At 47.3% G+C, this 25,599-nt stretch overlaps 2 protein-coding genes across 5 annotated transcripts in view; one reads left to right on the top strand and one right to left on the bottom strand.

Moving 5' to 3' along the window:
- Positions 1-501: 501 nt before the first annotated feature.
- On the top strand, positions 502-7,466 carry pimreg (PICALM interacting mitotic regulator). 2 transcript variants are annotated; one of them, XM_088616152.1, is made up of 5 exons: positions 502-801; positions 1,229-1,539; positions 2,106-2,201; positions 3,551-3,589; positions 5,014-5,151. In XM_088616152.1, the coding sequence occupies exons 1-4, from the start codon at positions 502-504 to the stop codon at positions 3,579-3,581; spliced, it is 738 nt and encodes a 245-aa protein (XP_088472278.1). In that variant the 3' UTR covers positions 3,582-3,589; positions 5,014-5,151. The 2 variants fall into 2 exon arrangements, with proteins under 2 accessions (XP_088472278.1, XP_088472277.1); XM_088616151.1 differs by lacking the exon at positions 3,551-3,589 and having other exon boundaries at positions 5,014-7,466.
- A 379-nt stretch (positions 7,467-7,845) lies between these two features.
- LOC148643362 (membrane-associated phosphatidylinositol transfer protein 3-like) overlaps positions 7,846-25,599 on the bottom strand; it is an 80,776-nt gene continuing 63,022 nt past the window's right edge. For all 3 annotated transcript variants that reach the window (XM_088616132.1, XM_088616133.1, XM_088616131.1), the window contains 10 exons: positions 22,875-23,072; positions 21,675-21,823; positions 20,281-20,397; positions 17,732-17,848; positions 16,230-16,378; positions 15,622-15,771; positions 15,323-15,506; positions 14,613-14,741; positions 13,488-13,826; positions 7,846-11,349 (listed from right to left, as the gene is read on the bottom strand). In XM_088616132.1, coding sequence (XP_088472258.1) covers positions 13,515-13,826; positions 14,613-14,741; positions 15,323-15,506; positions 15,622-15,771; positions 16,230-16,378; positions 17,732-17,848; positions 20,281-20,397; positions 21,675-21,823; positions 22,875-23,072 — 1,505 coding nt within the window. In that variant the 3' untranslated portion in view covers positions 7,846-11,349; positions 13,488-13,514. The remainder of the gene's footprint in view (positions 11,350-13,487; positions 13,827-14,612; positions 14,742-15,322; positions 15,507-15,621; positions 15,772-16,229; positions 16,379-17,731; positions 17,849-20,280; positions 20,398-21,674; positions 21,824-22,874; positions 23,073-25,599) is intronic.

The following is a 25,599-nucleotide window of genomic DNA, read 5'->3' as shown; positions in this document are numbered from 1 at the left end:
CGGGTCACTTTTTTTTTAAACGGGTTTTTGCTATATGAAACTTCTACGGCAATAGCTGCACTGCAGGTTTTCACGCATGCCAGCACTCCCCGCGTGGCCTGACCCTGGCAACCGGGGCGGGTCGCGAGGTTCCAAGACAACAACGCCCGGCCTCGGGAGATCTGGATATCGTTATCGAAAAAGAGCGTTTAAAATAAAACAAAAAAAAACTGTCTATTGACCTGTTTGTCACCCGAAGCTCAAGGTTTATGCCCAAGAATACCTTATTATTCAATTTATTAAAAAAACACGTTATTGAGCCCGGAAAACCAGATGTAAACAATGCCAACGTGTCGTACACTACTTTAAATTCTAAAAATGAACCCTTTTTCCATCGTCATTTACTCGTCTAAACGTTTCCTGCTTGTAAAAACGGTGGATACCGGAAGGGAACTTTAAATAAGTTTTTTTGTTGTTGTTCATACAGGATTGGCCTTACTTGAATTGATTGGGCGAGACGAAATGGCGTCGACGGTGCTTCACGGGATGGGGGCGGTGGCGGGTTGGCGCACACACCGGGTCCTGGAGGAGTCCGACGACGCGGACAGCCCGTCTCCCGTCCCGGACCGTTTCCGAAAGCGGCCCTCCTCCAGCTCGCTCAACTCGCTCCGCATGTCCCTCCGCAAGCGGCTGCCCCTGCGGGCCGTGCCGCCCAACACGGCCGAGACCCCCGGCCGGGACTGCCAACCGGGCGGCCACAAGCCCGGCGCAGTGCGCGGCCTCACCCGCAGCGCGCGGAACTCCATCGGGGGCGTGTACCAGGTAACGATTTTGCCTCTCACGCTGACGTTTGCGTCGCGCAGTGGTCATACCGTGAAATTCGCACCCTAGGGCCAGCTCTAGTGTAGATAATACCTGGAGGCTGTTTTGTGAGTAATCAAAGGAGGAATCTTTGTAATGAATGCTCCTCCCCTGGGGGAAAAAAGTTCCAACTCTCCGGTTAGTGTGTAATGCACAACACGTCTAACCTCCTCTTTTCCAAAGAGGTTTGACTGACCCAAAAGCCCTCAGCGGCCCTTAAGTGTGTCACCCTATCAAAGTGATGTGCTAGTGTCAGATCACTTCAAGACAGAATATGGAAACTCCTGCTGCTGCTGTGAGACTTGAGGAGCACTCGAGAGCACGTGCTGCCAGGCGGGAGGTCCCTCTACTCACCCCTCCTCCTCCTTCGCTCCTCCTGCTCCGACAGAAGATCCAGAGGTCGCGGTTGCCGCGGGAGGAGTGCCTGGTGGCGACTCCGGGCAAGAGCGCCGCCTGCGAGGGCCTGGCCGTCCGCACACCCCGGAAAACCGGGCCCCGCGCCGCCGCCGTCACCCCCAAGAGCGCCTGCAGGCGAACCCCCAGGTCGGGGGCCAAGAAGACGCCCCGGGCCGCCCGCACGCCTGAGCCCGGCGGGTCTTCGAGGGCGGCGGGAAGGGCAGGGGGCTCCAGGCGGAAGCTGATCCGGATGGCGGCGCTGCGGAGCCCGTTCGCCTCCCCGAAGACGCAGGGCTGCAGGCGGTGAGGTCATGGGGCGCCCTCCTCCCCCAGGGCAACGACGCACTTCTGAGACGGCGTCTGTGCACATCGAGTGTCACTTGTAGGAGTTGAAATCATTGATACTGGAGCCAAGTCGCACTTTGCTTATTCTTGCATTGTGTTGCAAGAAGGAGTTGGCTGACTAAAGCATAGATGTACTTTTGATAAAATATCCTGTATTCCTCTGTGGCCAGCACAACAGTACTGATTTATCACATTGCAGTAAACAGCTTTTCAGCATTGTGGCAACCTGATGCTTAACATTTAACCAGTGACAGGGATCTACCTAAGATTAAAGAGGTAGAGTATATATTATGTAAATGAACACATCACCCCTTCAGAGTAAACCTTGACATAAGCTTGTAACCTTAATGCATTTCTTTTTAACTTTCTCCAACACTGTGGATTTGGGTATTATAAATCTGTGTGCATCTCGGAGCCACTGGGCTCGTGCTGTTCTAAGCAGATAGAGAGGCAGGCCTTGCATCCGACTGAGAGCAGCCAGCCAGCCAGCTAGCTAACGCGCCTACCTCTGCTGCTGCTCACAGGCAGTTTGATCAGGACCTGGAGTCGGTGTCCACCGGCCTCCGGAGACTCAAGCGCCTCTCCCAGGCCTTCGACGACATGATCGGGAAGGACGAGAGGTGAGTATGGACTCTTCCGAAAATCAATCCTCCTGCCCTGCATGGTGCCAGGCTCTGTCCCAGGTACGCTCTCTCGGAAAGGGATTTCCTGCTTGTTAAAGAAGGGCACATACGAGATGGGCTGACTGCCAAGCTCATCAAGCAGAGAAAGTTAGTCTAGAGAAGGCGGCCTGTGGAATGAACGCTTTAGTTCCTTAAGCCCAGGGAGACGCAATCTGGCAGCCCTTCCAAACTGCTAGTATGGCTGGCACCTTAATTGCTGTATTGATCAATTTGCATAATTAATTAAGTGAATTGGCTCTTGCAGATCTTTTCCAGTCGAGTGGGTTAGAAGGGCTTGAGGTCAAGTATCCTTGCTTAACTTGGCCTTGACACTTTCTCCATGGGCACTGCCATGAGAAAAGTAACAAGCCTGCTTTAGTCTTTCTCTTCTGGTCCTTTGCCAACAGGGGCCGTGCTGTGAGCGTTCTCTATTCAGACGTCACACTTGGCCGTACTGTAGCAGGAAGTCGGTCTTCCTGTCTGCTCTCTCCTCCTCCGCCCTGGCATCCTGAGCTGGAATAATGCCTATGGAAGTGTGGAATTTCCTGTTTGTATTGCACGCTTTTCTTGGAAAGAGCCTGCTTTAAAAAAAAAAAAAAAACAACTGTCATCTCAACCGTCAAAAGGAACAGTTTTAAAACATTTAACCTCAGTCCAAGGGTTTAAAAAAAAAAAGTAGTGGATGACAATTTCTGGTGATCTGACACTCAACAGGACAGCAATGCCATAATGCTTGGGCCAGCCCTATTGAAAATAAAAGGGCATAAGTTTATAAGGGCTGTGCTGTCGTTGGCATGCCCTGGACTCCTTTCCCTACCCTGAGGCCCTGCTGTGCAGATGCAGTGCCTCCCTGAATTCCCACTCGGCGTGAACACTGCAGTGGACACGGCAGCTCAGACTCAAAACACACAGGCCTTGGGGTTGCCTTTTCTTTCTCCAGTAGTCCTAATCTCTTATTTCCCCAAAACAACTTTCCTTGGATCATCCCAAAGCACAGAAAACTTTGAGACTGGAAAACGTAGGGTTTAGTAAGAGTTACACAAACAAGTGGGATTTAGAAATATCCGAGCAATTCCCTCATGTAGTCTGGAAACTGTGTAGCCATGAACAAGATTTTAAAGAGGCAATATTTGTCCCAGGCAGATTGACATTGGTTAAAAGCAGATTAGGCTCGTTAACTATTTTATGAACTGCACTGAAACACAATTGACCCCTGGGACAGGTCCATACTGGACATCCTTGAGTGCCCGGAGGTAATGTAGAAGGTGTTTGACAGATATTCTAATGGTGTTTCTTTTTGCCATCAGTGAGCTGACTCTCTCTCTTATTACGGAGTAATAAGGAAGGTAATGCCATCCGGCTGTTTTTTAAATCTGTTTGCTTCAGTGCATCCCTAACCCATATGCAGCTTTGTTGTACAAGGCTGTTGACATGCCCTTTTTCAACATAAGGTCACAAATAACAAACTCCTTAAACACTTAAGTATCCTGAATTTCTTCCTGCCATTATGTGTATGATTCCCATTTGCACGTAAAGCTACAGTAGTTCCTGTAACCAGAGGCACAGAATGTGTGAATGGTTTTTCCGAACGAAAGACATTTTTAAAGGTCATTGATAACTTACCTCAATTTAACCTTTTTTTTTTGCTTAAATGGCTTTTGGCTGTGTAACGAGGTTAACCTTTTGCCTGCAATGAGAGGCTGCTAAACGATGAGCAGAAGTTGCAGTCAGTGGACACTGCGCACAGGACTAACTGCATGTGTGTTGGACACCAGATCATGACGGTGGCGTGGTCTAGGCCAGCCTGCTCCTGGAGAGCCCCAGTCCAACAGGTTTTTAAAGGTCACCTTTCAATCGATTTCTAAAGGCCTGGAACAGTTGAGCTATGATCAGCTGTTTAACTGGTGTTCAATGAAGTAATTTAGAGATCATTTGGAACGAGAATTGGAATATCTTTCAGCTCTCTCGAGGAGCGGCAATCTCATCATTGAAAACCAATCAATTGATTCATTAATCAATCAATTTCTTAAACCTGTTGGACACCTCATTCTTAAATAACAGGTGATATTTGGGTGACCTATATAAGAGTAACTGGATTAAGGCTCACCAGTGGTTTAAACAGACCACAATACTCCACCCCTGAAGCATCATAGGACCAGAAACAAAACCGGGGCTGTCGGTCCTGCTTTCACCCAGTCTTCTTGTCTCAGTCCCTGTGCTCTGTTTGACTTGCAAAACAGGAGTCAAGCCCATGTCCTTGAGGTCCTGTGTGGCTTGAAGTTTCTAACAAACTCTCAGGTGTTTTCTGGCCTTGGTTAATGTGCAGAATATTGTATGCTAAGAATACTGGTCAATTCAGTTACTGAGAGCTTGGTTTGAGCAGAACCAGGGCCAATCCTGGAAATGGGAGACCGTTTAGGCAGGGGTTCCCAAACATTGTTTCTGGGACCCACATACCTGCTGGGTTTTATTGCGCATTAACTCTTTACTTAAAATAATCCTTAACTGGACCAAGTTACTAGGTTTGAAACTTGGAGAATTTTTTTTTTCTACTCAAAGGTTGGAGATTCTAAGCTATATAAATGCAATAGTTACAAAACTACCCCTCTGGGTGTTGAAGACGTCAACTGAAAGAACTGTTGAGACCTATGATGAAGTCCGATACGGTCTTAGTGGTTCAATGGAGTTCAGGACAAAAAGCCGCAGGTGTGTGGGCGAACAGCAGTAGCAGTCGGACTCCCTGCCTAAGGAACACTCTTCTCTTTCGCAGGACTCAAGCCATCGAAAACTACTGCAGTGTCATGGTGCAGAGCTACAGCTCAACCCGCAAGACTTCACGAGCAACCATCCGCCGCAAAACCGCACGAATTCGGGAGACGGTCAACAGCTGGACTGACGTGGCCTTGTCCAGCATTCGGAAAGGGAACTGAGTGAGAGGGGAATGGTCAGTGTGGGGGGAGGAGTCCTGATATTGCTGATTGAGTCCGTCCTCTATGATGTAATATGTGCTCTTCAATGGCAGGTCAATTTACTAATTAAGGATCAATCAATCTGGACTGATGTCGTGCACCAGAAGAGCTGAGGTTGACCCCTTCCCATGATAGACTTGACCCCAGTCTGCTCTCCCGCTTCTGCCTCAATTTCCCTTGAGGTCCGTGTACATAGTCAAAACCACTTTTGCTTCATTCAGTTTCCTATGCTCGTTTTGTCCTGTGCACTATACATATTTGTATGTCCAGCCTTATGCAACCCATTACATCATCAGACATTACCATGACTGTTACCCTGCAGAAGTATCAAAATTAAAGCAACATTTCAACTTACAAAACTAGATCCAAAGACGTACCATGGTGTCTTCGTGCAGTTGCAGCTCAAAGGCGAGGGCTGTGCTCTGGAGAAGTTCATGAGCATCCATCCGTTAGCAAGACGTGTGAAACGGAGGGAGATGGTTATGACAAGGGCTGAAAATGTGCGAACTGACACCTGGGTCAGGCCCGTTTTACTCCCAGTCCGCTTCAATGCAGAAGTCTTGTACAGTAAGCTATTCCATTGCTGAACTGATCAGTAGCAGGATCAAACGTTGAATGTGCAGGAATTAAAATGGTGAAATAGACAGAACTGGCAGGGCAGCAGGCTGAGTTAGTGCGAGCTGGAATGGGCAGCTTGTGTTCACACTCAGTCAGAGCTTTCTCAACCCTATGACTTGATTTTCTGCATCTCATCTGCTATAAAAAAAAAAGTGATCCCAGTTTAAACGAGGCAGTTCTGTCTTTATAATGACCATCCGGTAATAATCCACAAAACTGTTATTTTGAACCAATTGGACAATGTTTTTCAGATGGTGGGGAGGGGAATGACAATAAACAGTATGTGATGGTAAAAGAAAAACCTCGATGGTGGGGAGGGTCAATTCTTGAATTCAGGTCGACTTAAGAGTATATTTACTTAACGGGTGAAATCTTTCACGACTCATCTTATGAAGCCCGGCCCACTGCACTGCTGCACCCAGAGGACTCGTGCTCAAGAATTCCCTTCCGGACAAGGTTCGCTGCCGCTTTGAAAGAGCTCGGATTAGGATTAGGAGTGCACATCGCTCCCTGCCGCCCTGTCGCCTGTTTTGAGTGATAATCTCGCCCTCCTGCGGGTTCAGTCTCAGTGCCCCCTTGCGTGGATGTAGTCCCTCTCGGCAGCTTCCACTTGACTGATTTTGTAGTGCTCAGTGTAAGCCTAATATTTTATTTACCAACACTAAAAGCAGCGTGCGATCGCTACATGCACTGCCGGTTTCACAGGGATTCTACATCAAAGACGCTTATTACCTGATCCTCTGTACTTGGATCACTATTTAATGTTTACAACTCTTAACATTTTTTTATTGGCTTGTGTGTGTATATGTGTATTTAACACTGTCTAAATGAAGGAAAATATTTGCATGAGTTCCTACTTCTAGCATTTTGATACGTGTATCTTGTAAATTCATGTAGTCTTTTTGTTTTTCAAGCCACATGCAATTTAAAATGCCGTAGGGTGGGCTCCAGAAAAGGTTACCCATTCATCATGTTTAAACTAGCTCCAATTGACAAAACCCTGCCAATTGCATTCAGGTTTCATGAATGCTCTTGGAAAGGAAATCTCAGTATTTCCCCCCAGCCTGTGTCCTACCTTGCTCACCATGAAAGCCAAAACCCAGCGTCCTCTCCTCAACACCCTGCTCAGTGCCAGAAAGAGAGCTACAGTATGTTGGTGTTTACATGAAGCTTCCAGTATTATAGTTGGGGTTGATGGGCAAGCCTGGCTGACATACCACTGCGGGAACTGTTGAAGCACTTCAGCTGACAAGCAATGGAGGACTGACGGAGTAAAGCCGAAGGAACACTGTGAGAGTAATAATGGGCAAAATGTTCATTTTCCTCCGTCTGTATTTCCTGCAGGAAATAAGTTCAAGGAATGTTTCGGAAAATATTTTTCAAAAGTTATTTCATACATCCCAAAAAAACATTCCTGTCCCGATCATTGCTTCTAATGCAGACTTTGCTTGTCAGCTGAAATGTAAAAGAAACAATTGAGCCAATCTTTTCAACCCTTCATGGCACTAACTTGCATATTTGTGAGCGGAGCCTCGTTGAACTCTGCTTGTACCCGTTCCTTGCGAAGGACAAAAGGGAAAAGAAAAATGTTACATTTTGTATGAAGAGAAATAAAAATGTTCTGCTTTTAGAACAATGGTCAACGTCCCTGTTTCCGTGGAGCCTGCAGTGTGCTGAAGACTCTTACCCTCCTTTTATCCACTTAAGGAAAATAGACAGCAGGAGGAAATTGTTCAATTATTTTAAAAGCCTTTTTTTTCCAGTTCTGCAGCCTATCTAGCCAAAAAAAGCATTAAAAATCTTGTTTTCAAACTCCCATTTTTAAAGATACAGGAGTTAATAAGGCGAGCGAGCAAGGTCGTCAGAATTTTCAGCTTGGACTGACTATTTTATCACATGGTTGAACAGGGTGACCCACACAGGTTACAGTAAGTTAGCTCTTAAAAGGAAACCACTAACCTTTGTCTAAACCAGGTAGCTGCGCAGATCAAATCCAACAGAAACCAAGCTGACAATTCCAGCATGTGTGTTTTTTATTTAAGTAATATCCGGAAGATATTAAAAACCCAACTTTCACAATTAAAATCTGCACCATAGTATACAAACCATGTTCCAGATCTACAAATACAAATCTGTACAGAACATTTTTAAAGTGTTTTTTTTTTTACCCACACAGGAAAAAAAACAATACAAGCAACTGCAGGCTTTACAGTAGAATTGAATTCCAACCTTCTCACACACACACACACACACACACACACACACGGCTAAAATACAGTGGTCCCAGAATGCTCTCTGGGGTGTTTGGTAGCACTTTGGTTACAAGGGCACAGTCACGCAGAGTCTCAGAGATGGCAGCTGGTTAGAATTGTATACAGTGCCCTGTGAGGAGGAATTTCCAGGCCATGAGATGGGCAACCTATCAAGAGTTTTGTTTCACTTTGGGTTTCTTTTTTACAAGTCCCTATTTCCCAAGCAGCTTCAGTCTCTGTGCAGGAGAGTCGGCAGCCAAGTCTAATTCAGCCTTGGGTTCAACCTTTTCTAGCACAAATCTCACGCTGTTGAGGATCACAGAAAACCTGTTGGTTGGGGGGCATGCCTGGCCTATAGTCCTTTTAGCTGAATTTTCATCCCTTTCACTTTCACACAAAAATATACTAGTGCCCCCCAATAAGACTTAATTTCCCTGTTGCTCAAAATATACTAGTGGGGGCACTAGTATATTTTTATAAGTGAAAGGGATATCCTTTGATTTCAGGAGTGACATTGGCTTTAGACAGAAAATGATTGGCCACGCTCCTAGCATTTTACATGTCAACAAATAACAGCAGTCAGAGCAATAGGCCATTTTAAAGCATTTTAAAATAAATATGCTTAATTCCACATTACTAAAAAGATTTTTTTTCCCTCCAGTTGAAAGATAAGTTGCAATGCTGTGCCTAGACTTAGAGCAGAAGTAGTCCATTTGAACACTTTCATTCCAGGGCATTTGAGAGAACTTTGAACAGTCCAATAAATTAATTGCTGTTCTGAACTGACCCTTAATTGCTTAATTTGACCAAGTGCTATAGATCATGTTGATAACTAGGGATTAGCAGGAACAAAGAGTTAAAAAAAATTGCACAGGAAAGAAAGTGTCAAAGAGCGATTATCCTGCTTAAAGAGCGATTTTGCTTGGTACCCTGTTTTGTAACGTAAGCAAATTTTAGCCATAAGTTCAGAGCCCATTTTCTCCTTGTCTGTTTCTCTGTCAGGTAAAAGCAAGCATTATATGTAAAACTTTAGCTGTGAATATGCCCCAAGGGCGTAGCAATCAGATTAATCACACGCCCAGACACACTCAAGACAACCAACATAAAAAAAACAGGCAAGCGGGAATAATCATATACCGTACAAACGCCCGGGTTCGACTTGTGCGAGACGGGTGCCCGTTTTTAACCTGTGTAGCAACAGAAAAAGTCACAAGTGGTCAACAAACACACCACTGAACTGCGACAGCAAGGCAACACTGAAACACTCTCTGCCACTGAAGCGCATTGTAACTTCAAACCCGTTGGTGTTCCCCGTTTTATTTTACAATTGCAAAGTAAAACTGAGAAAGTCCACCACTGGCTTGGACATGCAACACTCTGGACAGTCTCGAACAAGGGTGACTTCGACAAGCCTGCTTCGAGACACCACTTTTTTACAAAGGCCTTCTTGTGCACAACGGTCTAAGGACCCGACGAATCTCTTATAGGAGCAGCACAGCTTGATTAAAACCCTTCTTTGCTGTTTGATAAGATAACAATATACTTATATTGTGCCATCGATTTAAGAGGTTAATTATCCTTGACTAGACCCGCCTCGTTATTAAATTACCTCTACAGCATATGCAGTCTGAAAATTTTACGTTTGCCTATAATGTCTGAATTAAACTTAATATAAAATCTCTGACACAGCATTTGCACATTATATGTCTAAAAATAAGTCAATCCGTATTGAGAGGCTGCCTTGTGGATCGCTGTACCACACACCTAGAGAATGCCTGCTTTTTTTCCCCCCCAAACAAAGCAGCATTACACACGTTTTACATAAATATATATGCATATATATGTCTGTGTGAATATATTTCTATATAGCCTGTATATATATATATCATAGATACAAAAAACAGTTAGAAAACACTTTGCACTTTTTCATTGACTTGAAACAAAAATACTTTGGTCAAGCAATAGGGATAATAAATGCAACGTTCTCCCTCGTCCCGGACATTAACACCAGTAAAAGGCAAAAAAATAAATAATTTGACGACAAATTCTTGATAAACAACACTACCGGAAAAACACCTTATAGGTCTATTTCAAATATGTACAGGATTACCGTGTTAGAAAAATAAGTTTGACCTGAACAGGGCGTGTGCAGTCCCCTTTTCGGAAGGCGTTCCGCCACGCAGTGCGTTGTGGGTGACTGTGACATTCCCACCGGACGGCTCTCTCTGGGTGCATAGTCCTTAGCTGTCCTTGACTGGTGGTACTGTCCCGCACTGAGCAACGCGCCCACAGCTCTTCGGCGCCTCTGTGCCGCCGTCGACAGGCAGTCACTCTGCTGGCGGGACGTCCCGGCCTCTCATCGCCCCGTCTACCCCCCAGCCCAGACTCGCCTAGCACCCCAGCATTAACCTCTGCCCTTCTCCAGCCGCTGTCAGTAGAGTATTGCTTGGGCTTGCCGTTAGGTTTAAAAGACAAATTTTAAAAGCCCGGAAAAACCTTCTCCTACAAGATTTCTATTTTTCTGTAAGTGCGCCAACGTTTGGCGTCTGTTCTTTCTGGAACGTCTTACGAGCTGCTGCTTCAAAGCCCTTTTAGATAGATATCCTTTCACATAAGATATAAAAGAGCCCTCCCCACAAATGCCCTTAATCTGTTTGAGAGTTCACACACATACATGATGTATATAATATATATAGTAACATTTAATCCTTTTATACTGCTAGTGCACAGTGACAGAAGCCTGGGGCAGGAGGAGTACAGTATAGAGTACACTGCAGTAAAGACAAGAGTCTCACATTTACAAATGGAACAGTAGACTGTTGCCCTACAGGAACATTTCACCCATAAATAAGTTTTCTTTTGGCTGTTCCCAGACTTGTTTTCTCCTGGGTTGGATTTATTTTTAGGCCAAAGATCGTCTTTTTTTCCTGAAAGATTTATATTTCCCAGGATTTCTCAGTTAGATTAACTGTATCGGGAGTATCATCTGTTTTGACAACTCCTAAACAAATGCATACAACTACTGGTTTGTTAAGTTTGGGCTCTGTAACGTTCTCTTTTTGGGGGGGGTTATTAAACACTGTGATTTATTAGGCTGGCTGTATATTACTTTTTTTTTAAAAAGTGCTTTTGAAATCAGATTGCTTTCCAGGGAGTTTTGAGCCAGAGCAGGAGAAAGCCTGGTTTCTTCCACCAGGAGCAGTGGGTGATAGCTCTTGGGTCAGGTTTAACGTTTGGCAGACGTCTGTTCAGCTAAGATGTGGAAGCCTGTGAAGAAGAAAAAAAAAGTCAAAATGACAATTGTAAAATCTTTCATTGCCTTTCAAATGTTAATTGAGTCTGTGCCTTTGGGTTACATTCTATCTTAATGCTTACTGTTTCAGTCCTATCATGGCCCTGCCACTACAAAATTACATCTGATACACTTATAGCCCGGTGACGCTCATAAATTTATATAGAGCCTTTAAAAGCAATCATCTCAAAGCTCTTAAAGCTTATCCTGCCTGATTCAGAAAAAAGGCCTATCCTTCTTCAATGCTAACAACAGCTGTGGTATCTTGGATTCAAGCATGAATATTTATGGCACACTGCAGTCAAATACTTCTCCCACTTCTTTCGCTGCCTAAGAACATTTTCTCTGTGTCCTTTTGTGAAAGGACTGCCTTTTCTACTTGGAAGCGCTCTGTCATATGGTCTTTCATACATCACTGTGGACGACCCCATGTCAACCCTAGAACAGTCACGTCAAGCTTTTAAACTGACAGACGGCAGCAAAAGGAAACCAGGAAACCATACTTGACAATAATGCACTGACCGCTAAAGGAGACTTGCTTCATTTTTCTTCACGCACAATTTATGCACCGATTGCCTGCATGTATTTTGCGTTACTACTGTGCAAACTGCGTATTTATATAATAATAATAATAATAATAATAATAATAATAATTATTATTATTATTATTATAATTGCTTACATTTATATAGCGCTTTTCTGGACAGTCCACTCAAAGCGCTTGGGGAGGAGAGCAGAGTAATGTAGCCAATTCATAGATGGGGATTATTAGGAGGCCATGATTGATAAGGGCCAATGGGAAATGTGGGCCAGGACGCCGGGGTTACACCCCTACTCTTTTCGAGAAACACCCTGGGATTTTTAATGACCACAGAGAGTCAGGACCTCGGTTTTACGTCTCATCCGAAGGACAGCGCCTGTTTTACAGTATAGTGTCCCTATCACTATACTGGGGCATTAGGACCCACATGGACCGTGGGGTAAGTGCCCCCTGCTGGCTCCACTAACACCTCTTCCAGCAGCAGCCTTAGTTTTTCCCAGGAGGTCTCCCATCCAGGTACTGACCAGGCTCACACCTGCTGAGCTCCAGTGGGCTGCCAGTTGTGAGTTGCAGGGTGATATGGCTGCTGGTATTGTATTGTAAATATAAAGGAGATCCATTTGATATGTTTGTTTGGTGAGGCCCACAAGCATGAAGCAGTGAATGGAGTGTTGGCTAGCATAACTGCTTCTCAGGGTTGGAAAAATACAGAGAATTTAAATCTTCTTCGTTCTGAGCAACGTGCTTTATCTCACTTAAAGTTTTATCCAAATCGAAGACATTGCTATGTTCAATATTAGATTCTGAGAAAATGTGTTTCGTGGTATCAGTGGTTTCCTAGTTCCTGAAATCAGTGCCCTGAACGGAAAGAGAATGTGGGAAGAATCTTGGTTTGCATTCTCTCCTGCCTTTGAGTGTTATCTCACAGTTTAAAAGGTTGAGTGACAGGTGTGTGTGTGTGTTGTTGAATGCTGACCGCAGCACAGAGACAGGGCAGCTCTACCACCTCAGACGACAATAAAAAACACAGTGTGTGGAATTCAAATTATGTTGTGCTAAATGAGAAATCAGCCGTAATTTGACTACAGCAGTTTGAAGTCTCAACACCAACAGGGTTTTGGTGCAAAAGAATTAATACTGTAAAGGCAATAAAACAGAGAAAGTGTACATGCTATGACAGCTAATTGAAGCAATTCAAAATTAATCCTAACAAAACTGCTCTGCTCTAATTTTCAATGACAAGGTATCTTGCAGAAATTGTCAGACATAAAAAGTTGTGGGAGGTAATTAGAAGCAGTTTCCACCTACAACTGACATAAAAATAGCTTTGATTGAAACACTCTGGGAAAACAGTGTTTAAAATTGCTCCGTCTAATTCATTCCTAGAAGCGTAGAGACTGCAAAGGATGACGGAACAGAAAAAATCCCCTGGCCACAGTTTGTTTTATGGAAACTGTATTGTCTGCTGAAACTGGATTATTCAGGCTGCAGAGGAACCAGGGGCTTGAGGCTGGAGCCTGGCCAGTGGGCTGGCACGGGTGTTGGGGCTGGGAGAGGAACGTGCCACCTTACCGTCGTGCCCGGCCGCCCCTCTCCGCCTCAGGGCGTGGTGTTGCCGCGGTGCACGGACCCCCGCGTCCACACCCCGCCGCCCGGCTGGCGCTCGTGGTCCTTGTCGGACTCGGGCTGGCTCTGCGCCCGCTCGGGCTTGGGGTTGGGCGCGGAGGGGGGGTCGGGCTGCTGCACGGACATGGTGCGGCGCAGGTGGGTGCGCTTGCGCAGGAAGTCGGGCTGCGCGGAGAGGCCGAAGCTGCCCTTGCGCAGGACCATGCGGGCGGAGCTCTTCTTGGGGCGCGGGCGGGGGCCGAAGTCCAGGGAGGCCAGGTGCGTGGCGTAGCCTTCGCTCAGGAACTGCAGGAGAAGGCAGAGAGGCGGTCACTCCCCGGTGCGCGTAGTGGTGGGACCCATCAGCAAGCCGGAACTGGGTCCAGACAGCACCCCCCTCGCTCAGTGGGAGTTTAGCCAAGTACAGACCGTTCTCCCCACAAGAAACTCCCAAACACCCTCCCTCCCTTTACAAGCATAAAGGAAGACAGAGAACATCAGTGGGTGTGAGTGCGTAGGATGAACAGATTCAAGAGGGATGACGGGTCGCTTGACTCATCTAGGGGCGCATCAACACATCAACATCAATTTCCCTACGGGATTAATAAAGTATTATCTATCTCTCTAACACGCGTTCCCTCCTTCCTTAACAATTTCTGGCAGTTCTCTGCACCGGCACACAATTCAAGACCTTCAGTAGCACCTCCGTCAAACCCAACCTCCCATGAGCAGCTGTGGACGCTGGGCAAAAGAGTTTTCAATTCGCTGCTGGCAAAGACCAGGACGGCCTGCAGAGCGAGCTGGAATCGATCACCTTCCTGCCTGGGGGGGGGGGGGGGTGTTTTCTGCTGTGCGCTACCCCTTTTTCTACCCATCGCCTGCACTTGCTAATACATCCTGTGGTATTATCTGTCTTTCTTAGCCCTTCACCTTCTGTCTCTCTTCTGTCTTCTGGACAACAGCAGCCGGCCTCTTGGCCAGGTTGTGGTTGTTGTGGTGAAAGGAAGTGAAGGATTATTAATGTCAGTATATCCGTAATGTTCCTCCGGGTGAGGGTGAGAGCGGGCCGGCACTGGGAGTGGCTTCCCCTACCTGGCACTGGTTCTGGTATTTCTTGGAGGGTCGGCCCACGATGTAGATCTGAGTGGGGCTGAGGCCCAGCATGTTGTACACTGAGATGTCCTTCATGGAGCCGTAGGCAGCGCTGATCCTGATGTGGCACTGAAACACAGGGACACGGTTCAGCCCGCCCATCCGGCGCCTTGCCCAAAGCCAACCACCACCCGCACGGGCGCAAGGTCATCGGGACTCTACTCTCGCCCGGCTGTGCTCCGGTCAAGCCTTAAGGAATCAATTGCTCTTTGGCGGTCAAGAAAATGAAGTCATTAGGGGTGTTATGAGTAATCAGATTAGTCAGGTGAAGTCCTTGAAGTCCTGCTTTGGCAACAGACTGCTCTGCTCACCCGTCGTTTCTCCACAGGGGAAAGGAGAGGACGGAGAGAGTCAAGGACTTGCTGCAGGAGCCAGTAGGTTTTATTCTAAAAGCTCAGAGGGGTGGGTGTTAACTGGAGATGATTTAGAAGAAATTTCTACCGATTCCTCTTTCTTTGGAGAGAAACTCCAATGTCACTTTCTACCGATACTTCAGTAAAGGAAAGGCTTGTGCCCTGCGTGGTATACGGACTCATTGTTCAAGGTGCTCTGTGGGTTTAAAGCTGCTGCTACTTGACCGATGTGTCGTGTGGACCTTCCCTCTAGTAGCCCTTCTAACTGAGCCACTGGGGGGCGCCAGCGAGCCGCACCTCCTGGACCAGGTTGCGCAGGAAGATGGTCTTCTGCCGCAGGGGGTCGTGCACCAGCCCCTCGGAGAAGAAGATCATGCCCTGCGGGAAGTTGTGCTGCGAGAGCCAGGACACCACGCGCTGCTTCTGCATGTCCGGCCGACCCGTGATGTAGATGATCAGGTAGCCGAGGTCCTGCCAGTGCCTGCAGAGGGGGGGGGGGGGCTCGTGAGCTGAAGAGTCGGAAAGTCCGCAGAGACGGCGCCCCCGGCTCGAGGGAAGGAAGCGACTACCCCCCCCCGCCCCCGGGTGCGAGGTACCTGACGACGTCCACCGCGCCCGGCCGCACTTTGGGGTCGCTGCCCATGATGGAGACGCTGGCGGCGAAGGAGCCATCGATGCTGAAGACGACGCACTCCATCCCCCGCGGCAGCACAGTGAGGAAGGCCTCTGCGCTCGTCTGGTCACCCCTGGAGAGAGAGGGGTGGGTAGGGGAGGGGTTAACGGGAGAGGCCACTGGAGAGGGGCAGCACATTTCCGAACCACGCATCCCTCTAACGCACTTTCCAGAAAAGCCTTCTGGTCTGAGCCAAGCGGCTTCGGGTGTGGTTCTACCTAGGTTTCACTCGTAAAGCAAAAAGCTACCTCCAGCCTCCATAGAGGCATCATAGTGTCTGCAATGCCATGCCAATGACCTTTGACCTTCCTCACTATGACTGCAAAGCATAACATTTGTAACTGCTTCCTCTCCATCTGTGGCTGCAGACCTCTTTCGGATTTCTTTAACTGGAAGAGGCGCTACGGATTCAAGCCGAGTGCCTGCCCTGTCTTCCTTCGCGCAGCAGGACTCTGAAAGGCTGAGGGAATGGAGGGGGGGTGGGGGACCGCCGGAGGCTTCGCCACCATATGGGTAGAGCGGTTCACTCACTTGACCACCATCTTGATGGGGTAGACGCCCACGGGCAGCCGCTTGCCCTCCGGCACCGTGTAGGAGACGCGGCCGTTGCTGTTGGTGACCTCGGTGTCAAAGTGCACCCAGCGGCCCGAGGCCGGCTGCGTCATCAGGAAGATGTCCACCTGGGAGGGAGGCGAAAGAAAGGCCGTGTCCCAATACGCACACTTGCGGACTTGCGCCCTAGTGTTCCATTGAATTCAATTTCTTTTGATATAGCGCCTTTCACAGCCAGGTTGCCCCAAGGTGCTTATCAATGCAAGTGACCCTACATGTTGAGAATACAGAACAGAAAAGGCCAGAAGACAATGGAGGAGAGGAAACAAAAAACCCTCAGTAAGGAGAAAAGAAACCTCTGGGGGTCCAAGGTCAACTGGCTCCCCAACCCATTTGGGCATGCTAACATTATACAATAAAGAAAAGGAATAAATGAATGAGGGTATTAATTCATCCATCATGTCTTCTGTATGTCAGTACTCCATGCAGATCCCTGTATACCAGCAAAATCTTCCTAAACTACAGCTATATCCACGATCGTATGTGCACGTTCCCATGCAAGGGCCCAGGCTGCCCCATTTCTAAATCTGTGTTTCACAAGGGGGCTCACCAGCACCCACAATGTACCCTTCTCTGAAGTCCACATCGGAGCAGACTGCACTGAAGGGAATCACCCCCTATTCCTTGCAGAATGGGGACATTTCATGTTCTAACCTATCAGGGCGGAGAGAAGTTGCCATGGGGAATAAAATATCCAAGCGATTCATTAGAGAATGAAAAATTATTCTCAAAAAGATTATCTGCGGACATGCACTTAGCCACTGGAAAAGAAGCAGCAACGACAAGACAGCATTCTGACCCTGAACCATGTGACCAGCGAGTGCTGGCACACGAGGGGGGTCCCACTGCCCTATTCTCAGCGCTTGAATGCTCGAATCCTCACGCCCTTGAAGTTCAAGCTTGCTCTGCGTCACAGAATGGCGGACCTGGAGGAAGAGCTTAGGGCTCAGTGTGACAACTGGGACAGAGCAAAACAGTGGGACCATGTCTAATCAACCATGCGATTGATTAAGCCAGAGACTAGGTTTCATCTGAACCTACCCTACACCTTACCGAAATCAAATCAAAAATCAAATCAAAATGTATTTATCAAATGCACAATACAGCCTGCTGCAGTAGTTGCGGGCAATGAAATGTCTTTTTTGCGAGCTCACAAAAATCACAAGAATCACAACAATTGATGATTTTTGTGATTTTTAGGTACGTTTTTAGGTACGAGTTCAAGGTACGTCTACATGAAGCACTGTTCTCGGAATGAAATGATGGAAAGTGATGGAACTAAGAAAGAAATCCCGCGGGAGACTGTGAGCTCGCAGCTGGGTCTCGGAAAGCCTGGAAGTCGGGGGGGCCCCGTAACTCAGGTGGTGCCACCTGTGGACGACGCCCGCCTGCACGAACTCGGGGGTTCCCCCTGCTCTCACCTTCTCCCCCGTGAGCGTCACCATGTCCAGCGGCCCGTACATGAACCGACCAACCAGCACCTGGGGGCCGTCCTCCGCAGCGATGACATCGTTCACCCGGTGGTTGGCAGTGACGTTCTGCAGGGAGGTGAAACCAGGCCTAAGCTTCATCTTTTTTTTAAATTCATGGCCACAGCCAACCTTAACCACATCTTGAAATCACCGCCTTCCGATCTGGGGCCTGTGTCACCGGCTTAAGCAAGTAATTCATTTTAATTAGCGGACCTGGATAAGATTAGCCGTGCTGGAATACACGTCAGAATCCTCACTGAAATGTATATTCAGCTCAGGTTTGTGTCAAAACTAGTTGTTTTTACAGTTCCTCTTGGAAGTACTTGAACTCCAATCACAGGTACAGAAGACAAAGAGAAAAAAATTCACCCAACTCCCACCTTATAAGGTAGTTGGAAACCTTTTGTCATGTGAAAAATATATATTGAGGAAAATTCAATTCAATGTACGACTCAAATCTAAGTGAACTGTCATAATAAGAACACTATGAGCTCAGTTAACGTAGTTCAGAGGTGAAATAAAATGTGTAAAAATTGCAAATATTGTTGAACATCTGCACAGTGCACAATACAGTAAAATAAAAAGAAATATGAAAATGGAGAGATGCACTAAAAATGACCAACAGCATTAATAACGTTATAAATATAGAATTAAAAGAGCTTGTTGTTATATTGCAATTGCACAATGCACTAACATATCTCACTTAGTATATTATGTATGATATTGGTCACCGTATTTCAGACATATTCCCAGGCTCAAATGAACATTCAACGCTGAAAACAGAAGGCTCAACGGAGCCCTGATCCAAGTATTCAAAAAAGTGAAGGTTAAAGAGATTTAAATTTAACTTTCTTTGTATTTTAAACATCTGCAAAGGCTTGCTGCCCGCACTGCTCACTGGAGAAGACTACAGCTTTGCATTGAGTGGTTTTCAGCAGCTGAATACTACTGTATTTGCTTTTCTGTCCAGCAGAGGGAGCTGTGCCACTGTTTGGCACCACGGCTTAATAATAAGTGCTTAATGGGCATACTCAATACACGTTAGCACGGAGAACAGAAACCTCAAATCTTGTTGATGCAAGATTCTTTTAATAGGAAAAAAACACGATTTCTTTTTCAACCCCTTGTCGGCCAGAGAGTAAGAGCAGTGGGGTAGAAACAGAGAATATGAGTGCTCTGCCCGATCTGCATACTGATGTCTCTCCCAAGTAGATTTTATCTGAGGTATGTTGATAATGCTCACATTTTAAAATGTCTTTAAATATGGTGGGTTACAACATTGCCTAAATTGGTTCCGGAATGCATTCAGGGCTAAATCTGAGCTCATTATTAAACCTGCAATGTGTCGCCATATGATCATACCGTTCTACAGGGACAGAAAACAGCTTTGAATACAAATTCCTCTATGTTAGGGCTGTAGAACTGAAATAAAACAGTACTTCAATTCCTTTTCCTGTGCTTAATAATGCTTAATGAGCTCGACTGCCCTCGCTAATTGCTTAATTGAACCAATTTAGAGCCTTTCCAGGTCTGTGGCAACTGGAGTATCGGTTAATAGCAAGTCAATCTGGAGGTGTGTGTCCACTATTACTGAAGCACTAGACACAACCACAAACAGCATGAACACCAGGCATGTGAAGGAGCAGAGCCAATGACAGCCAGTATATAGGCTCCTGCAGTGCAAGTCTTCAGACATCTTAGACACACTCAGGAGATAAGATACACTGTATGTGCAAATGAGCATCAACAGTTTACTCCACTGATGTTTTCTGCTACTTTATCAGTTATTTAAAACAGTTTAGACTTGGGTGAGAAGAACAAAGCTTTAACACACAGATTAGAATCGTTGAAACCCTAAACACAGCAAGTCAAGGTCGTCTGTACATGAGCAGACAGTATGAAGTGTTGTAGCAGCATTTACCCATCAAATTTAATGGACCCATTGGCAGGTGCTCTTCACCATTAACATGCTTTATTCCCTCTCCACACATATGAGCAAGGCTACAAAATACAGATCTGTCAGGATCAACTGTTTGGCTTGAAACAAAATGACTAGCATTGCAGAAGAAGATCGACACTGAACTGAAATGGGTGAAAAGAGCAGGTATTGTGCACAGCTATGTACATGCTAAAGGCCTGAGAGAAAAATGAAAAATGTCAGTCCTTGTGAACAGAATCAATGTCTGGGTCACAGCAGCGATGACTCATGTTATCTCCCTCTTCCCTGCAAATATTATAGTGACTCCCCACCACTATCATGATCATGTAGTGTACTTCTGTAGTCTAATACTGTATCTCTTAGGCCCAGCGAATTTTAAAGCTTAAAAATCCATAGGTATGTATATGTATCTGAATGAATTTAAGTATATTTCTACTGGAACGTAAAATAACAATACTGTTGGGGTTTTTCCCCCCAATTAGACATTTGTTTTTAAGTCTTATCAAGTTGCATGCAATGCAAACTGGGTTAGCAGTTTGTCACTAGGGGGCGCTCTCACCCTCAGCTTGACGTGAGTACGGCGCCGAAGCCACTTCTCCCGCGGGCTGGAGGGCGAGAAAGGGGCGGAGTCAGAGCCATCCGCCTGCTGGGCTTTCAGGCAATCGCAGCGCATCACCTGTCAAACAAGCAGCCAATCAGCAACGTCCATATCACCGCTCTGTCAAACAAGCAGCCAATCAGCACTGTCCATATCACTTCTGTCAAACTCTAGCTGTCAGTCAGCCTTGGGTTAGTGGGCACCCCCCGATACTCAAGAACAGTGTCTCATGTTGGCAGCAAAGCTCAAAACAAAACACAAGGCTGCCATATTCATGACATTTAACACCACATAACTTGGCAGAAAATGACATTAAAGTTGCAGGAAAACTTTCAAAACGCGTCAAAGATTTTCACCAGGATTACCAGGAATATAAAATTTGCTTCTGTGGCGAAAGCTTCTGTGACAGCTGCCAGGGAAGAGAAAACACGTCCCTTGCTCATCAAGCCATGACAGAGAGACTGGCAGTCTCTCAGTGTGTCAGAAGTGACAGAGCACACCCACCCACGCTCCACAAACCAGCCCCGTCAGTACACGCGCTGTGAAGGAGTTAAAGGTATAAAATGACTTGTTCTTCATCTTTTTATTTTACTCCTGACACTGCGCACGCTCAAAAAAAAAAAGCAGAACCACTTATCTCTGCATCTGTATCCAAAAATAACGCTTGACGCATTTTGCAAGATAAAGAGGACACAGATTGAGAAGGAGACAAGAGGCTGGCGCTCATCACAGGAAAGGGCTGATCAGAGTGAACAGACAGGGCACGATGGAGCTGCACGATAGCACCCAGGCTGAGTGTTAGAGCCATCAACCTGGGGTGAGTATTCCAGAGGGGGGAAATTGTCTGGACGTGACTGAATGCAGGGAAACTTTACTAAGAAGACAGCATCTGCTCCCGTACAGGAAATCAGATTGGGCTGAGCTTGGCCCTTAACCTCCTCTCATCTTAAAAGAGAACGTGGGAGGAAACTATTCAGAACAGATTGTGTAACAGCATCACAGAACCCCAGGAAGACCCTCCTTGACTGCTCAGCTCCCCAGTGTCTCAGCATGACCCAGCAGTATTTTCTTGGTCTCAGAGCTGAAACTAGCTGCATGCAATTTCAGGGAATGACCATCAGAAGTGGGTTAGCAGACAGCGATCAGAGTCAGGGGTTAAAGTTTAGAGACAGAACTGAAGGTTAGGGATAAGCATCATGGTTTGGGGTTAATGAGTTAACCTGATTTAATGAGTTAGAATGAGGAGTTTCGGCAGGGGGTCCGAGTAAGAGGTAGGAATTAGGGACAGGTTTAGGGATAAGTAGTTCAGGTTAGGTCACTGCAAGGCTTAGAGGTCAAAGGTCACAGTCTGGTACCTGTCGGAGCACGAAGGCCACAACATCGGTGGATTCCCAATAGCTGGCATGGAAGAGGTGTGGCAGTGCCACAGTGGGGAACGCAGTGAGGACATCCGGACAGTAGAGGGCATAGTCGAGCCGCTTCGTCCCCCACCAGGTACTGGAGACTGGGGGGGGGGGGGAGGGCAGGATCAACAGTTGGAGGAAAGAAGGAGAGATGAGGCAGGATTTAAAAAAAGGGATGGAGAGAGGGATGAGGAGAGGAAAGGAAGGGGTGGAGAGAGAGAGAAAGAGGAGTGCTGGGTTTCACACTGAAAACCACCCTTAACACAAACAATCTTTAACTGCATATAATCCAAATTAAAAAAGCAATGGAAACTGATTATGTTAAGATAAAAAAAATCTGACAGGAAAAAATCAACACAACTTAGAGGACTTTTTTAACATCTAAATAAAGGCACGATCCAGTTACTCTATTGTTCCCAATCTGATTTGTAATTAAAATCCTACTTCCTAGCAGACAGAGGTGAATTTCAGTATGCAGGGGCTGAACGTTCTTTCAACACTTGGCTTAGAATCAAAGTGTGCAGTCCCAGTGAGCCATCCCAGCAGTCAGCGTTCAGCTCAAGAGGGGATTCTGCTTTGCAGGTCCAGCCTGGCTCAAGTCATTACACTGAAGCCGGGACTGAGCCCTCTGTTCAACTGTGTGACAACTGCAAACGGCAAAGGCCTGGAAAAGACGCCAATTATCCATCCGGCTAAGGCTCTAATGGACTAACTGAGAGCTCAGCTGACGGAAGACAGAATGACTCTGGTCTGACCCCTGAGACCGCCATGCCACGAGACCCCTAATCCTCCTCTAGTGCATTGTGGCAGTTTCTGCAAAGTGCCCCCTGGTGGCTGAACCACTTAGGTAGGGGTGTGGGCTCCACAGTGACCAGAACGGGCTCCTCTTTCCAGGTTCCCTTATCAGCTTTCCCTCCTTCTCATTGCTTCATCATGTTCCTACCAAGTTTAACCGTAAATACGCAGGACACCGAGCCTCCACTTTTTCATAGTCGTGCATTCTGACTGCCGAAAGCCTGCTCTGACTGCGTTGGCTGGGGAGCTGGGAATCAATCTTTTAAAAGGAAAGCGCTGCTCCCAGGAGCCCGATCTCAGGCCCTCAGTTTCTTCCCTCCCTCAGTGCTGCTGCGACTCCGAGCCTGATGCCCTTACCGGTGGAGATGGTGCTGCCCAGCTGGCTGAGGGAGCACCCCGAGGTCTCACTGTCGATGCTGGTCAGGCTGCCCCGCCATGGCGCGCGCCCCACCCGGTTTGCCCCGGTCCCACCCAGCTCGGGGGACGCAGGCCGGGGAGGGTTGGGGCTGGATCCCCCCTCCAGGAAAATCACGGGGTTGCTGTGGATGGCATCGGCTAGGGACAGAGGGACATGCACATCAGGCCCCGAGACCAACGTCTGTAGCAGGTGGCATTGATCATGGAGCAATGGGGCTGCACAGGATACCCACTGTACCACGCACTCCATCAGCACAATTTGCTCCTCGTTTTCTGGAAATGGATGTAAATCGATCCATCCATTCTCTAATCCAGAGCCTATCCTAGCAACGACCAGGCGCAAGGCAGGTTACACCCCGGAGAGGACGCCAGTCCATCACAAACTTAGACACACTCACATCAGGTCCGTTTTCCCAAAAGCCAGTTAGCCTCCCAGCCTGTCTGTGGACCGTGGGGGAGAAAGCCGAAGGACCTGGAGGAAACCTTCTTGAGCACAGGGAGAAAATTCAAACCATGCAGCCAGCGTGTCTGGTTCCCAGCACTGTGAGGTAGCAATGCGAACCACTGCACAGACATACACTGCCTTGAGTGGAGTGTCCAGAAAAGCACTATAAAAGTGTAAGCAATTATGAGTAGATACAAAAATGTTTCTTTTATTCCAAATGCGGGATTTTGTAAGTGATTATTGCCTTCTACAATCCTTACACTTTTTAATTTGAGGGCGAAGACAGAAGAAGATGAAGTTGTAAATTAAGCTCAAATATTTTGATCCTCTCTTTATTGCACCTTGAACCAGCCCCTCCCCTCTCATTAGCTCCGGACCAGAATGCACGCGGGGTGGGGATCTTTCTCCACCCCCCAAAAAAAGTGCACTCCCCACTTCTCGTCTCTGCAAAACCGAAAACCCGCCATCGGGCCGCAGGCGACATGCGGCCCCGACGGTGCGTGGTGTCCTCCGAGGCACCGGAGGGCGCTGTTCTGCAGAAAGTCGGGGTACCCCGGCTGGCTGCAGACCACCCAATCCTGAGGAGTTCATCCCTTCTGCACTGTGCGAGTCCCTGTCACCAGTGTCTACAAACTAGAGGGGTTTTACAGCCTCGACTGTAGAGCCGAAAGCGCTCCCTGGAGGAGACGCTGTGTCCAAAGTGCTCCGGCTCGGATATGAAACTTGAACGACAGGCTCAAGGTCAAGGGCCTCTTGTCGCTCAACAGCCCCGTCTTAAAGGGCTCTGGAATGCCGCTCGGGAGTGAATTACTGTTGCCCTTACGCCAACGGAGAGACGAACAGAAGCAACGGAGGGGAAATCGCCGCTGGCAGGAAACGAGGAGCCGAGCGCTGATGGCAGATTTGTATTGGTGCCTGGCCGCTCCACTGTAAATCAGCAGATTTCATAAATAATTGAATAAAGAGACAGAAAGCTACTCCAGCAGTTAAACAAGAAATATACGTTAAGCTGAAGCACTTGCTGGAGGGAGAGAGAGAAAGAACAGGGGAGATTGGAGCCATAACTCTTGCAGTTAAAGTGGTCGATCGGTCAATATCGAATCAACAGTACAGTAGGCAAGGTTATTCAGAAGTCACACAAACTCTTTATTATTTTGGGTTTTCTCTTTCACTCTTTCTTTGAGTCTGTCTTTAACACTTTTTGTTTTTCTTTCTTCGGGGAATCACAGAGCCCGGCCACAGCTCTTCTCAGATGGAACACTCCGACTCGCTTGGCTTCTCTTTGTAAGATGGAGTGCCCAATCCGGCCGCCCTGAAGTTAATCCTTAAATGAATCCACCTGGAGAGAGAACGTCTCACTCCTGCCCCTTGGTCTGCTGTGCGTCTCCCAGGTGGGGCTGCCCTTCAGTGGGGGAGGAACTGGGTTCCCTCCTGTACAGTACGTGAGGCACCTGGGCATCCTTTGAGATTCGCTAGGAATAACAATGAAATTACAGCGATTGTACTGTTCAAAAAAAGTGCCAGATCTACAAAACCCAGATCCACACCATCCGCTGTCGCCGTAAAGCCCGGTCCATCCTTCAGGACCCCAACCATCCCGGCCACAAACTGTTCTCCCCCCTGCCCTCTGGCAAGCGGTACCGCACTGTTAAAGCCCGGACCACTAGACTCAAGAACAGCTTCTATCCCACTGCAGTGAGCATCCTCAACAGCTCACTGCAGGGCCTCAGACTCAACACACACCTGCACTCTGCACGTTTTATAGTCTACCATTTTTTTTTATTTTCTAGATCTCACTGCTACACATTTATTTTTGTCCGTGTCGTCTACATTGTGCGGTGTTGTCTGTTGTACTGTGTGTGTCCAGAGAGATCAGTGCGATTAAGAATTCCAATGTACGTGTGCATATGGCAATAAACTACTCTACTACAATGGTGACAATGATTACCGAAGAATTAAGTGGACTGAAAGGATTATGGAGTGCTTGAGTCAAAATTTGGCTTCACCTTCCTGGCCAGAGCACGAGGAGGCTGGGACCCCCCTGCAGAGTGAGGGGTGACCCAGGGGCAGCTGCAGAGGGGGAGATGGGGTGGAGGTGGGCAAAAGACATATGAGAGGGAGAGAAGGGGATCATGCACAGTAATTCGTGTTTAGGGGATAAAATGACATCAGCGGTGATTGCTAATTAGACAGCCGAGCCTGATTGAACTTGGCTGTTGT

The sequence above is a fragment of the Lepisosteus platostomus genome, chromosome 22 (genome assembly GCF_059453375.1).
Source record: "Lepisosteus platostomus isolate fLepPlt1 chromosome 22, fLepPlt1.hap1, whole genome shotgun sequence".
In the NCBI taxonomy this organism is placed as follows: Eukaryota; Metazoa; Chordata; class Actinopteri; order Semionotiformes; family Lepisosteidae; genus Lepisosteus; species Lepisosteus platostomus.
This window is presented reverse-complemented; position numbering and strand designations above follow the sequence as displayed.

Excerpts from the sequence above, each read along its gene's own strand:
- pimreg (XM_088616151.1), top strand. The coding sequence starts at position 502 with ATGGCGTCGACGGTGCTTCACGGGATGGGGGCGGTGGCGGGTTGGCGC. Across the intron at positions 802-1,228 it reads CCATCGGGGGCGTGTACCAG|AAGATCCAGAGGTCGCGGTT; the intron begins GTAACGATTTTG and ends CTGCTCCGACAG. Across the intron at positions 2,202-5,013 it reads ATGATCGGGAAGGACGAGAG|GACTCAAGCCATCGAAAACT; the intron begins GTGAGTATGGAC and ends TCTCTTTCGCAG.